This window comes from Suricata suricatta, chromosome 16, assembly GCF_006229205.1.
Source record: "Suricata suricatta isolate VVHF042 chromosome 16, meerkat_22Aug2017_6uvM2_HiC, whole genome shotgun sequence".
Lineage (NCBI taxonomy): Eukaryota > Metazoa > Chordata > Mammalia > Carnivora > Herpestidae > Suricata > Suricata suricatta.
The window spans coordinates 8,714,469-8,729,653 of record NC_043715.1 but is presented as its reverse complement, the minus strand read 5'-3'; the positions used below and the strand labels follow the sequence as shown (position 1 = coordinate 8,729,653).

At 49.0% G+C, this 15,185-nt stretch overlaps 1 protein-coding gene across 16 annotated transcripts in view; it reads left to right on the top strand.

Moving 5' to 3' along the window:
• WWOX (WW domain containing oxidoreductase) overlaps positions 1–15,185 on the top strand; it is a 923,424-nt gene that overhangs the window by 326,077 nt on the left and 582,162 nt on the right. The window contains exon 9 of one of the 16 annotated variants that reach the window (XM_029926476.1): positions 13,708–13,930. The exons of the other annotated variants lie outside the window; for them this stretch is intronic. Within the exon in view, the coding sequence (XP_029782336.1) occupies positions 13,708–13,863 (156 nt within the window). The 3' untranslated portion in view covers positions 13,864–13,930. Of the gene's footprint in view, positions 1–13,707; positions 13,931–15,185 lie in introns of those variants that run through there. 16 annotated transcript variants of the gene reach the window in all.

Sequence of the window (15,185 nt, the reverse complement as noted above, 5' to 3'; positions counted from 1 at the left end):
GCTGGCTAGCACCCTCATCTGGCTTTCTCTCTGCAACTGGACCGGCTTGAGCCTAGCAGGTGGTACTTCCCCAAAGCACCTTGTGCGAAGGCTTGAGCCCAAGGCCAGTAGAGATGGGGAGGGGCCCCTCTTATCAGCCAGACAGGAAGGGAACCTGTCTTCTGAAGGTGTGTGTGCATGTGTGTGTCCTCGAATCAAGTCACTTGTTTCTTCTTCTCTTTTTTATTCACTAGCTATTGGGCACATTGGCCCATGACACCTTCCACTGAGAAGGACCACCTTGGCGACCTTTAGCAGTTGTGTCCATTCCTATAATCCCTAGCCTCCTGTTTATCATCTTATATAAAACCTACCTTACAGTGTGTTGAAATCAAATATACTCAGCACCCAGTTCATGGTGGGTTGATTTTATATAATGGAAGAGGCTTTGCTAATATCTGGAACAATGACAATGAGCAGAGATGGGCTCTAACCTTTGACCTCGGGGTCACAGCCCTGGATTTCTTACTAGGAAGTGTTTACAGAATATATGTTTCCCTTATTACTTCCCAAGTGAGACTGGATTTATATTGAAATCTTCTTTATATATTGGCTTAGGGAAGTTTTATGGTGGTGTTTACGTGCCCTGAATAATTTGCAATAACTTACAGAGTTATAATTCTGGAAGTAATTGGTTCTGAGAGAATATGCATCATCATATCAAAATGTGTTTTTCCCCCTCGGTCTGTAGCCTTTTGACAAACAGCCAGGAACTTTATCCCTCACATGCTGCATGCTCCTGCACTGTGAGCATGGGAATGGTGAGGACCTGGCCTGCACGCCCTGACGTCCCACAGCCGGCGCCCATGACAGACATCACTAATCAATCCCACTCCGCGCGCTGCTCTGAGTAACCTCTACTGGTCATGTGGAGTCAGTGGGAGATACTGTTTATCTGCCAGCCTTTTGATAGGAGCATCGTAGTTCTTCCCGCAGAGACTGGCCCCCTGTGCAGTTGGAAATCTTATTTTCAGTGATGCTTTCATGTCAGAGCTTGGCCTGCCTCCTGGAAGAAGTCTGAAAACCTTGGAGCCGATAGCCTGATGGAATAATAATATATGTTTTCCATTTCCATTGTCTGTCCCTGCCTGATGCTCCTTTTCTAACCATAAGAGAATGTCCAGTGTTCAGAATTTGCATGTCGAGACATGTGGCTAGCATCACTCTGGTCCAGAAGCTTCCCTGAGACAGTAAGGATTCATTGCAAGACCATTGGGACAGCACGCTTACCCGTTCACTGGAAGTGTAATTTGGTTTACACACACACACACACGAGGTTTCAGGAGCATGTCTGTTGCATCAAGCTGGGTGAGTCCACTTCTGTGGGGAACTGATGGGCACGTGTCCTCCATTTCCTTTGAGAGAAGAGAAGAGCGATCACAGTAGGTCATTTTTGCCCCAGCGTCCATTGGCTTATTTGTAAAATATCTTTGAGGTGTTTATTTATTTTTTAATTTTTTTTGATGTTTTATTTATTTTTTATACAGAGAGAGACAGAGCATGAGGGGGGTGGGCAGAGAGAGAAAAGGAGACACAGAACCAGAAGCAGGCTCCAGGCTTTGAGCTGGCTGTCAGCACAGAGCCTGACACAGGGCTCGAACTCACGAACGTGAGATCTGACCTGAGCCGATGTCGGAGGTTTAACTGACTGAGCCACCCAGGCGTCCCATCTTTGAGGTGTTTAAAGAGAGCCATTTGTTGTATAAGTTCTTATTAATGATGTAACAATGGAAACCATCTACTAAATACAGCCAACACCTATCTAGGACCTAGCTAAGTACTTGTATGTAAGTATATAGTACATGGTCCTTTTTCTGCATGCTTTATATAAACTAACCCCTTGACACGCTCTCATCCCCATTTTTGATATGAGAACACCAAGGCACATAGAAGGTGAGTGACAAGCCCAAGAACATACAGCTGAGATCGGCGTTTGACCCTGTAAAGTCTGTGTTCTTACCTACTGCCCGTTTAAGCGACCAACCCTAATTTTCTCTCCCTTTGTGTAGATTAATGGCAACGCTTCCTTACCAAGCAGGGCCAGGATTCCAGGCTTTTCTGGTGATTGGAAAGCAACAAAGTTGGGGCCCAGGGGCTGAGGGGAGGTCTGATTCTCAAGGCCATGTCTTTCATTTTGCATTTTGGCTGGGTCAATAGGTAAACATGGAACTGACACAAAGCAACAAAGAAACAAAAGGAAACAAACCAGGAACAAGTCACTTTGGAGCCTCTTGACAATTCCTTTGTTGGCCAGAGACGCTGCAGAGGCCTTCCTGATGTAAAGGCCAGGAGTCCTCTACGTGAGCCTCCCACATGTGCTCTGCTTGGAAATACCTCATCTCCTGGGTTTGCTGGTCACAGCTTTTAATGGGCTGTACATCAGTGTCTTTTTGAGGGAAAGAAACTTAAGGCTTGCCCATAGGTCCTTGAGTCAGCTCATTGAACTTTTTGTCAATTAGCTCCCCCCTCTCCCCCCATCTTTATGGTATGGCCTTTCCTGTAATTACAGTCAGGATCCTGTAGCCCCAGGAAGACCTGTCAATTGAGTGAGAGGCTGATGTCCATTGCACGGTGACAGCCGATTCTGAGGGTTTTAGGCCTGTCCTTAGAGAGGCTTGTTATTTCCTCCTTAGGTACTTTGCCTCGGCTCAGTTCACCGCCGGCACACGGACGGAGGTGTCTTATTGCGTGGCCGAGCCCGGGAGGTCAGGCCCCTCGGACATGACGTACTGCAAAGTGGACATGCTGCATTGATTTGTATTGTTTTTAATTAAAAATCATTTTTAAAATATGCATCTGTGTGCACATAGGAAAAGGGCTGGAAAGATGTGCGGCACGCTACCCCCCAGGGAGGGGGCTCGGGTAGGAAGCCATAGAAAAACGATCATGGTTTACTGTAGACCAATGAGTACCTTATTTATTTATTTTTTTTTAATGAACATGGATTCCTTTATAATTTCAAATTACTATGTAGTTAAAGAGACAAAATCGAGAAACATTTCTGGTGATCAGAAATTCCCTAGGAGAGGAAGGGTTAACAGGGACGCCACACAGTCTTCTAAGCCCCCAGTGGGGGCCCTAAGCTGCGTCATCCATGTGCGTCTTGTCTCTCATACTCTGTGGCCAGTTAGAGCTCACTCTTGTTTCGGACTCTTTTCTGCGTGGTGTTACTCATCTTCCCTGGCCGTCCGCGCCCCCCACCCCGCTCCCCATCCTGTTCTTCTTCAGATTCCCAGACTCCCCATGCTAGTTCCGTCCACCCTTCACCCCTTCTGACGACGGGACACATGATCTCTCTCTTCAGAAGGTAGGGATACTCTCTCCCATTCACTTTTCATTTCCCTGTCACTTAAAAGAAATTGAACATGTTTGCAGTCATCCTTGGTATTCTGCCTTTTGGAAAAAAGTTTTTTTTTTTTTTTTAATGTTTATCTATATTTGAGAAAGAGAGACAAAGAGTACAAGCAGGGGAGGGGCAGAGAGAGAGGGAGACACGGAATCGGAAGCAGACTGCAAGCTCCGAGCTGTCAGCACAGAGCCCGATGCAGGGCTTGAATTCACAAGCTCTGGGATCGTGATCTGAGCTGAAGTCGGATGCTTAGCTGACCGAGCCACCCAGGTGCCCCCATGCCTTTTTAAAGCCACATGCAAATAAGTACCAAGTGGGCAAAGCATATGCAGAGGTGACTGAAGATGTCCTGTGGTTGGCAGAGCCTGTCAGAGAGTGTCACATCTATGATGATCTGAAAGTGGAGTTCAAGGGAGGAGTCACATCTACTAGTAGGGGGTTGGCGTTCTGTGCATCGGGTCCGCTAACGTGGCCGCTCTCCTAACGTGAGAGGTGTCTGTGCCACTGCACCTCCACATGCGTGTTGTAGCAAATGGGTTTGTCTGTCATGCTCCCCCTTGGGCACGTGGACATCAAAGGTGAGGACGTGGTCTACGCACCCCAAGTTTTCGGTTTTCTACTAACAGAGGCCTCTCCGGACCATATTGCTGACAACACTCTGTGTCCAGCCAGAGCAGTACCTTTCATTTCACACAGTGAGTTAGGGGATGGGGAGCTCTCTGAGGGCCAGGGCCCGAGATGTGGACACTTCACTCCGACCACCCCATCCCACACCTTTCTCCGGGCCATCTTCACGCGAGGAGAGAAGTTGCTGCTGATGACAGACGCCCTCACTCACCAGTGGTCCCCCCCACATCCCCACCGGTTCTGTCAGACCGCTGAGGAGAATGTTTAAGTACTCAGAAGTCAAAGAAGCTGAATTTTGCCATGGACGATGTTAATGGCGAACTTTGGAAGGGGTGTGTGACGGCGCTATGGAGGTATCCAGTGCTAAGGCCCGGCACTCCCCTGTGTGAGTCAGCCTTTCACCTTTTAGCATAAAGTACCTGCCACACCTGTGCCAGATCCGCTGCCCCTTGCACCCCAAGTTGGGGTGCCTGGGCCAATGCAGAGGCTTACGCACCTGGGGAACCTGGACCAAGGGACTCCCTGAAACTACAGATTTGTCAGAAAGGCCCATCTTGTGCTCTGACAGCAGGTTTACTTCCAATGTTATTCAGAATTTGTTCCTTTTTTTTTTCTTTCATTTTTTGTGTTAGACTACTTTTTAGGGCACTTTGAAGTTCCTGTCAAAGTGGAGTGACAGGGTCGGAGGTCTCCTGTGTGGCTTCTGCTCTCACATACGCACAGTGTCCCCTGACTGGTTGCAATCGATGACTGGGTCTTGGGTAATAACCAAGGCCGGAATCTGCCCTGGCAACACCGTACGCTAGCTCGTGGCTGGTGGAGAAAGCTCGGGCAAAGGTGGCCCATTCTCTCGTCTGAGTTTAGAAGCTCTACATTTATCAAGCCAAATGATTTTAGGCTATTTGTGGTTTATACCAATGTTATTGATTATTGAAATTAACAAATGGCCACTAGGCTAATTTGTGAACAGAAATAGTAAGTTCATATGGCCCCTTCCACACCTTATTGTATGGTTTTTTTTTTAATGTTTAATTTTGAATGACAGAGCATGAGTAGGGGAGGAGCAGGGAGAGAGGGAGACCTAGAATCTGAAGCAGGCTCCAGGCTCTGAGCTGTCAGCACAGAGCCCGATGCCAGGCTCAAACCTACAAACCTGTGAGATCATGACCAGAGCTGAAATCACGAGTTGGCTACTGAAGAGGCCCTTGGGTGGCTCTTGTGCGGCTCAGTTGGTTAAGCATCCAATTTCTGCTCATGTCATGATCTCTTAGTTCATGGGTTCGAGCCCTGCGTTGCGCTCTGTGCTGACATCTCTGAGCCTGGAGCCTGCTTCTGATCCTGTCGTCTCTCTCTCCCCCTTCCCCACTCTGTTTCTCTCTCTCTCAAAAATAAATAAACATTAAAAAAAATTAAAGGAAAAAAGACAGAGGGTTGGCTGCTTAATTGACTGAGCTACTCAAGTGCTCCAACCAAAAAAAAGAAAAAATTTAAAAGCAGACTATTTACTAGAGGTACTGAGATTTGGGAAAAACATATTTATATATATGTTTTAGAGAATATTTGTAGGAAATCATCGAAGTTGTCAACACGCAGGGGAAAGAACGAGCCTCGTTAGACCTTTTATCCTGTTTTTTGTGGTTTCTTCTTACTCCTCCGTAGAACTGTCCCACTGTCATCAGTGGGGCCGGCCCTCTCACTTTGGGGCTTATGGGGTGCGGGCTGGAGGCGGCTTGACTTTGCTGTGCCGAACTTCTCCAGACTTCTCTGGTGCTGCTCTCAAGGGTGGATGGTACACGAGAGGAGCCCTTTGCGCTGAGTGGCCTCCGCTGGAGCAGTGGATGAGGTAGAGGCCCAGGGAGGGCTGAACACATCTGGCCTTAAGGGAAATTCCTAACTTACAAAAACCGAGAACTCTTCCTGATAAAAACTCAGAAGTGTGCCAGGTGGCTTTACTGATTCAGTAAAAAGGCGCAGCGGTGTTCCTTGATGGCCGTTCCGAGTCCTCCTTCCCGAGAAAGGACATGCGGCTTCCCTGTCCGCTTCCCTGGGTTGGTGTCGGGAGATAAGCACAACAATGATTGAGTTAAGACAGAATATTACAAAGGCTCAGGAAAGATTCCGAGGACTTTTAGTCTATTAACTCTATGAGGCTTCTTAATAGTTTGGCTTAAGGCAAAAATGATTTTATTCTTGTTTCATCCTTGTTGAGTCAATAATTAACTGAGTTTGATTAAAACTGAATTTTACTAAGTATGAAAACCATCTGGGCCTTCCTTCTTCCATACAAGAAAAATGGTGAGGGCACTTGTCCCGGAGCCTTTCAGGGTGTCCACCCTGGGGGCAGGACTTATGGGGATCGTCACTTCGCGTGGGGGACGCCATGGGTCAGCCGGTGTTCTCCAGGTCCTCTTGGTCCTGAAGGGAGGGCGGCTCACGAAGCAGTCTTTCTGGATGGCCTGGGTCCGTGGAGAAGTCCTGGCTGTCTGCCAGCCCCTTCGGAATGGTCTCTATCTTTATTCCTTTTGGCCCCTTAACCTGTCTCAGTGACCGGGGGAGGGGCTCATGGGGACCTCCTGGGTTGGGTAACCAGCAGACACTGCAGGTCCCTCAGTGCTGCCTCTCGGTCCGTGATGCTGGCTTCCAGAAGGGCGCCCTGTGCGCTGGCGGAGAGTGCCTTCGCCAATGACTATCGGGGCGCTCTGCTCCTACTGCGTAGTAACAGTGCATTTGACTTTTTCCCCCACCAGCCTTAGTCTCTTCAAGAGTAAGGACTGGGTGTTGTTTTTTTTATCTGTGGCCCCAGGATCCAGCCAGGGCTTGACACCAGCCAACGTAATCTCCATTTGCGGAATGATGCACTAGTAAACAACACCAAAAAGTAAAGGTCAAGGCAAAGTGGGTCCCTTTGTCTCTGGATGTCGAGAACTTGAATTTCATGCCATGGGGCCCCTCCCTGACATTCCATCTTTTTGTGCTATAAATAGACATTCCTGCTTTTGGCTAACTGGGATTAAGTAGTACCAAATGCTCCTTTACCATTTTGAGGGCTCTCGGCTTTGAGTCATTTAGAAAGGACGTGGAGAGGCAGATGGGGAGGAACTGGGTCAAAATCTGGCTTCTGCACCCGGGAAAAGAAAAAGAAAACAACGGGAAAAGCAGGCGGGAACGGTGGGGGGCAGGGTTTTGGTGTCCGTTGCCAGGGTGGGAGCCCAAGTTCAACCAAGGGGGACTTCTCAGGGCAGACTTTTGTCAGCCTCGGGATGCTCCTGGGAGGCAGGGCGGTGCTAATTGTCTGCACAATTGCATGTGCAGCTGGGGGAAAGACGGGTCTTTCCACAAACCGTACGGATTGCTTGGCGTTGACTGTGGGTGTTAAGTCTGCATTCCAGTTGCCAAGATTAAATTAAATCGTCCCCATCGCTGTTCAGTCTTACTCTGCACAAAACGCACCCGGTTCCTTTCTGCCATCCTTTCTCCCTTCATTTTTTTTAAACATGCTGTATGCCTCACTGAGTCAACCGTGGTCACATCTCACCACATCGAGGCAGACGTGCCAGGCACATGCTGTCGGAACACCTGGCCGAGACACCTGAGTGTTTTCGTGCGACCGGGGGGTGGGTCGACGGCTCACTGCAATTTACAAGATCGGAGGGGGAGGAGGGGGGGCTCGGCGTGGGTGTCATCCTGATGATTTCTGAACAGCCTTGCAGCCGGACTGGCTTTTCGGGAACACATGGATGTTGGTGCTGGAAGCCCCGGTAACATCATCTAATCCAAAAGCTTTTTTCTACGATGAATTATTCAGGCAGCGTTTTCCAAAATTGCCATTGATCAGTACAGACCCAGAGAGAGCACGTACAGCCGCGCGTGTGCTGGGCCCGTTAGGGGCCGATATTTTCTGGCTCTAGGTAGTTCCAAATGAGAGACTTCAAAGCCAGCGGGTTCCTTTCTCTGGGCCGTCAGTGATGCAGGTACCACACTCGGGTTTACCGATGTTTAGCTTGGATTAAAACCCAGCCGGGGAAATAGGCGTAGCCTTGTGGGGTGGGGACGGGGAGGTTTTTATGCTTAGGCATTCGCCAGTGACGAATGTGGGGTGAGACGGGGGGTCGGCTAAGTCCTAGGGACCGAGGTTCTCTGTGCCCATGCAGTTCTGAACTTGGGACGCAAAGGTTCTCCCATAGACACAAAGTTCGGGTTTTTGCTTTTTGTGTTTTTTTGTTGTTGTTGTTATTACTGTTGTTTGTTTGGTATAAAGACAGGTTTTTCGGAACATTGCCTGCCTGTTGTAAAAAAAAAGCAGACAAGTTGGTTCAGATGTCTTTGTTTGTGTAAACACTCTGGCATTATTAGCGCCCATCGTCCAGTGATGAGCCCAAGATGCCCATAGTCCACCTGCTGGGGCTGCACACAGACACCTGTGGGGGGCTCAGTGCGTGCGTGGGAGAATGGGAAGAGACGGGAAGTGACTGCCCAGCCCGCTCTTTCTCTGTGTACTCTAGCTTTTCCCGCTGTCTCCCAAACAGCGGTCCTCAGTTTTGGGTGTGCACGAGAATCACCTGGGAAATTCTTCAGACATAGTGATGGCCCAGGGTAGTTACATCCAGGTCTCTGGTGAGTGAGGATGTTGGGCTTTTGGTGGGAAAGAGGGAGGCAGGGAGGGCTGAAAACTCCTGCAGCCCAAAGTACCCCGTCACCAGATTTGGGGGTCTAGGAAGAGATACTTCCTTCTGGGGTTCATGTGGAAAGTCTCTGGGATTGTGGAGTTGGCTCAAATCTTGGGCTGTTGCCCAAGTGAGGCTGGGATTCCAGCTGCACCCAGGGGTCTAGTGTGCATCTCCGGAATCTGACACCGTTGCCTCTACTTTCTGTCCTTTCCTTCCTCCACACGAGGACACTTCTGTGTCTACTCAGGCTCTGCGGGGTCCTTCTGCCCTTAGCCCTCGAGTATCCTTTCTTTTTAAAAACAGCTTTAGGGGCGCCTGGGTGGCTCAGTCGGTTGAATGTCCAACTTCAGCTCAGGTCATGATCTCGCCGTTCGTGGATTCGAGCCTCGTGTCAGGCTCTGTGCTGACAGCTAGCTCAGAGTCTGGAGCCTGCTTCTGATTCTGTGTGTCTCTCTCTCTGACCCTCTCCTGCTCACACTGTGTCTCTCTCTCAAAAATAAATAAACGTTAAAAAATTTAAAAAATAGCCTTATTGACGTATAATGCAGCAACCATACAGTTCGTCCTTTAAACGTGTGCAGTTCGCTGTTTTAGTATATTCACAGAGTTGTACATCCATCAACTTTAGAACGTCTTATTAGCCTCAGAAGGTACTCTGCACCCCGTTGCCATCATCCCATTTGCCCCCTCCTTCCGCCCTGGGCAACCACGAGCCCACTTTCTGTCTCTATGGATTTGCCTCTTCCGGGCATTTTGTCTGAACGTAATCTATACTGTGCGATACTTTCACTTAGCGCAATGTTTTTGAGGTTTATCCGCATGGTAGCCTGTATCTGTACTTGGTTTCTTTTCTAGGCTGAATACTATTCCACCACATGGATATACCACATTTCATGTATCTATTCATGTGCTGATAAACATTTGAGTTGTTTCCGTTTTCTGGCCTTTATGATCACTGCCGCCAGGGGCACATGATACTACTGTATCCTTTCGTGGTATGTCTTGATGACATCAGGGAAGTGTTTGAAATGTTTTGCAATCAGAAGAAATTGTTCTTAGCAAAGCAGGCAGCCCCGGAAGGAGGGGAGCAGGGTACTTGGGTCCCTTTTCACTCAGCACCTGCTGCATGACCTTGAACTATTAATGGCTCATCTTCTCAGGTGATGAGGAAATGCACTGACAGTTCCTGTCCTGGGCCTCCCTGCTTCTGAGACAGCAAGAGGTGAAATGGGCTGCTTGCCGAGAAAGGGAGGTGCCGCGTGCCTGGGGCGCTGCGAGGCCTCTGTATTGTTTGTAGGACTAATGAGTCCGCATCTCAGACTTTCCCATTTAATGTGTTGGAGCCTCCTGACAACATCGCCTTTCATGTGTTGCTGACCGATTTTGAGATTTATGAGGCCAAACTCACAAGCGATGTGTGTCTGGATTAAGGGAACCCGAGAATCACTATTTATGTCTGACCCGAGGAAATTCCCTTTAAGCCGCTTATCAGAGGTGCATGCTGAGAGCATGATGGGAAGATGGAGTCCTCAGCCCCCTGGTAAAATCTGGAATCTGCTCTCATTCCATTTTGACTCAAGTGACAATAAGCTAACAGACCCATAGGTCCCCCCGTGAGCATCTGCTGACGGCTCCACTCTTGTAAACTTAGCTTAAAAAGTACATATGCTGCAGTTCTGGCTTTTTTCCTCCAATTCTTCAGTGTGAAATTAAAATCTAATCCCTTACTGTAAAAAAAAAAAAAAAAACAACTTTGATCAACGTGGTTTAGATAAACTAGGCCTTTAATTTCATTAACGTCGAAGTGACTATTTTTTATTTAAAACAACATCAGTGCACCATATTCTTTGCATTTGCATTTTAAAACTAAAAGAAACTGTCCACATCATTAAAAATGAGGTCTCAATACTCCAGATGTGTAAGGCTTACAAATGTTTATGTGTTATTTCACCACCAGGGGGCATTGTGGCTTGACTGTCCCTTTAAAAGGCTTGCATTCTATCAGTTTACCCAGAAAATAGAAGGCCTGGGCGTATTTCTGATTCCTTCCAGGAAGAAATCATATCTGGAAGAGAACAGATGTCGATTCTTTTTCCTTACTAGCAAACAGTAGTGTTGTCAAATTTGCTAAACTTAGCCAGTTGAAGATTAACATGCAATATATAATAAATAGTAAATCACATTTTTATGCTTTCTCTGAACTTGGAAGCTGCAAGTTATTTTTTTTTTTTTATTCCCTGGGTGTGATGAAATAAATAACATTCAAATACATTTTAAAGATGTCAGTCAGGAAAAAAAAAGTGCTTGGCAACTGTGTTTGATACATTTCTTTTATGATTAATTCCCCTATTAAGTTTTAATGACTTTAAAGATATCAAGCGAGAAACCACAGAACTAGGCATGGTTAATAAGTAACTGAATAACCAGGTGTATAGAAGTGCATCTGTGGAAAAAAGAAATCATATATTCTCTAGGATGTGTTAGGAAACAGCTCTTTGGCAAGTCTAGAGAATAAAGTATCCCTGGGGGGCGGGTGGCGTTTAAGAACAGTGAACTGAAGAAGATTGTTTTTCTTAAAGAAAATCCTATGAGAAAAGTACTCTCGAAGACGCATATACGTAAATTAAATTATTTTATGAACCAATAGTTATCAGCAAGGTGGCTGTTCTCTGGGAAATGCATTCCCAGATTTTTAAGACTCTCTGTACAAATTTTCAAATACTCTTCACAGTTTCCTCTCACAGTCTTATTTTTCCTCCCCCGGACTCATACGGCGCGGGGAACGCGGTGTGGCCGTGTTGTTTCCCAAACGCTCCACGGACTCGCTGCTCCCTGAAGCAGTGGGGAGAGATGACGGTAGTTTAGTAACACCGTCTTTTCTTTTTCCCATCTGTGCCCGGAGATTATGGAATAGGACTCGGTTTGTCCTGGGAACATCTCTGTGTCCCGGGGAGGCTGGGAGAATTCATCCTGGTTTGCAGAGCGCAGAAGGAGGCCGGTCAGAAGCGAGTGGCATTCCCTCCCGGGCCCCTCTGCGGCGGGCACAGCGGATTTCTTTACTTCCTAGAACATCTCAACCCGAGTTCTTAGGCTGAGCGGTTTGGAAACCAAGCACACGTTCATTAATATGAATAATGTCTGGGAAGATTTGCAGGGCCCCCAGAAGAATGTGTAAATGGTATGCGGTTTTGTATATGCGTGTGTGAATATTTCTGTGTCCGAAAGGAGATAAATGGTGTATTTTATCCAATTCCTTTCCCTCACTCGGGACTGTTGCTATTCCTGAAGTTTGCTGAGCCCCCATAGCATAAGAGGTACCGTTTGGAACCCTCCCACCAGGCACCCCCCGCCCCCCCTGCCGCTCCTTTTAGATCTTCAAAGCTAAAGATCTTTGAAACCCACAGAACTTACTTTTGAAAGCTTTTGGCCCATCCCAAATGAATCCTGGGCCCCAGCCTGGAGTGAGAAAACAGGGATATTGTTCTTTTCTGTTTATATTATTTCATACTGAGTTAACACACTTGCCAAGAGTCCGAGGCAGCTCCTGGCTTGACAATGCCTTATTTAACTAGCCTAGTTTCTAGAATAAAGCCACAGTCCCCTCGGCCCTCTCGGCGGTGCTCAGGTCATTTCTGAGCTGGAAGAGACCAAAGCAAATAAAGCAAGTCCGTTTCCCCATGAAAATCATCTTACTTTTCTAAGGGCCGGGACACAGACTTGGCCTCCGCAGTGCGAGAGCCTGGTCCAGAGCCGGATACCCGGGTCCTCCTGGGTTGTGGAGAACTGGAATGCTCAGCTGCAGAGCTCAGCGACCTGCCTCGTGGGGCCAAGCAGCATCACCGACAAACACGGCTTTCTGCTTGCTCCAAACTCGGGAAGTTGCTGGAAAGTCTGGTTAGCAAAATCCCTCGCTCCCAGTCCTGGCTGCATCTCGGGGCTCTCGCTAGCACACGGAGCACGTAGGCTCGAGGCTGGAAGAAACCCCAAGCACTTGGCCGGGAAGAATGGGCCAGTTCCAGCTGGCCCAAGCGCTGTGCTTTAAAAATTACCCAGATGAACTGATTTTGTATAGAGCGTGGGTGGAGAGGACTCCAGGGCCACGGAGGAAGGTTCGGCCTTGCTCTCCCTAATCGTGAGCAATGTGATTTGGAGGGAGAAGCAGGGGGTTGGCTCGGCAGCCCACATTTCCTTGGCTGAGCTCCAGAGGAGACAAACGATTCAGTGGGAGGGCACACCACGTCCGGTCAGGCTCCCCTACGCTGCTGGGCCTTCTGCCGCCTGTCGGAACCAGCTCCGTGCCCAAAAGATGGTCACTGGGCCTGGTGGGGGCTGCCTAGAGGGGGAGGCGGCAGGCCGCAAGTTCTGGGGCCGTGGCTTCTGTGAAAAAGGTCTACCAGAGACAGGAGGCCACCCTCTAGTCGTAACTTGGCCTCCCCACACTCCCTGTAGATGGACAGGCCGCGTTCTCCTGGCCCCACGCCCAAACGCGTTCTTGGCACACGCTGACATCCTATATCGCTTTTGCCTCAGAATCGGATCTGGTCGGTGACCTAGCCCCTGTCTAAAATGAAGAGGAGCGCGTGCGTGTTTCTACCATTTTATTTCAACCCGAGAGAGAGAAGAAACCATGAAAAGGGAGAGTCTGAGCATCCTTCCTTTATTCCCCCCCCCCCCCCCCGAAGATACAGTCAGAATCTCCTGCCACGTGTCCACCCACCAAAATGTTTAGGGCCCCGGGAGAGAGCCTGCATGCCTCTCCTGCACATGCGTCTCGCCCAGACCCGGCGGTACCGCACTGGCCAGTTGGAAAGGGCGCTAGCATGTCTGTTCTTGTGCTGTGTTCTGTGTCGGCTAACAGGACCTCCCCAGGGCCTGTTTTAGGCTAAGCCACACTTCTTTTAGGTCCAGGTGCCTTCCAATCTGTGCTGTTTCTGTAAACACTGGAGAAGCAAGAAACTTCTAGAAGGGCAACACTGGCTGGATAAAGTGATCAACACTGACCGTGTTCTTATATTCAACCAACAGAGCAAAAGACAGAGGAGAGTCAGAACCAGCATCCACGGACGAGAGAACACGAGCGGTTTCTCTGTATCAACTCTCTCCTTAAAGACAAGATTAATGGTAATACAGAAATGTATATATTTCTGGCCAAGCACCATAGACGCCACATTCGAAATGTAAACCATGCCTGGGAGACACCAATGTTTATTTTAAGCAACTGACTCTCTGGGATAAGAAATAAAAAAGGAAAAAAAAAAAACAAGGCGTGTTACTCACAAGCGACTGGATATTCTATTTTATATCTCACAGACATTTTACAGCCCCGCATTTCTCGGGAATACTTTGGAATACTTCTAGTCCGGTTTGTCCATAAAAAGCCGTCTGTGTTCTTACGTCTTGAAAATACATGCAGAGAGGCCCCCAGCACGTTGTATTAGGGATCTCCGCCTTGAGGACGCAGCACGGGGCTGCAGTGTCCCCCATGGGCCCACCCCCAGGCCTCCTGGAACCCTTCGAGAAATTTCAGCATCAGCTTCCTGATGTATGCGCACTCCTGTTTGGGGCTCCTCTGAATTATAATGCTGTAGGGGAAACACCTGCTGGCTGGACCTCCAGCTGCTGACGCTGCCCCCGGTGTCCAGGGAGCTGAGCTGCCTCCCCAGCTTGTCCCGGAGCCTCCCCTTGCTTATTAACAAGATGTGTGGGGGCCTCCGAGGCTTCCCCTGTTCAGACAAAACAAATCGACCCAGCCCTGTAACCACAGGGGTTTATGTCTCCCACCCGCCTTTGCCTCGGAAGCAGATCACGATGTGGCTCATCTCCCCCTGAGTACTGGGAAGCTGGCCGTGGCCTCCGTGTCATATGAACAGAAGACAAGCTGGCGGCGGTCTGGGTGGAGGCCTGGGGAGAAAGCAAGAGTGCGGGTGCTGGCGCTGCGTCTGCAGGAACCTCGCTCCCCGGGGCTGGTGTCGGGGCTGTGGCTCCCGGTCACAAGGGGCCAGTGCCCTTCCCACGATCTCCTTTGTCTCTGTCAAGCCCCCCTGGTCTTCAGGAACGCGGCCATTTAATTATGGGCTGCCATTCCCTCCCCCTCACAGGTCTCCCGACTGCGTCCCCAAGCAGCTCCCTGTCCCCGAGAACAATATGTGGCTGTTGTCAGCACGGTCTCTTCCGAGAGGGTGTGCAGGCGTCTGTGTGGACCCAGGGCTCGGCGGCGCGCTGGAGGGCACAGAGATCGTGTGACCTCAGTTGTGAAACACCGACACTGCTCAACCTCAAATTGTATAAATGTACCGTTGAAGAAATTACATTCCACACAAAGTTATTAAATACTCAATGCTCAGTACTTCCTAGTCGTTTTACCACTTTTGACATCAGCTGCCTGTGCCCTTGAGGTCAGTTGAGATCTGTTTCTGTCCGTATGGAATACTCTCGAATGGAATGCACCTGCTCGACTCTCCCAAGCCCTGCATTCAGCAACTGCCCCCCCCCCCCCCCCCCCC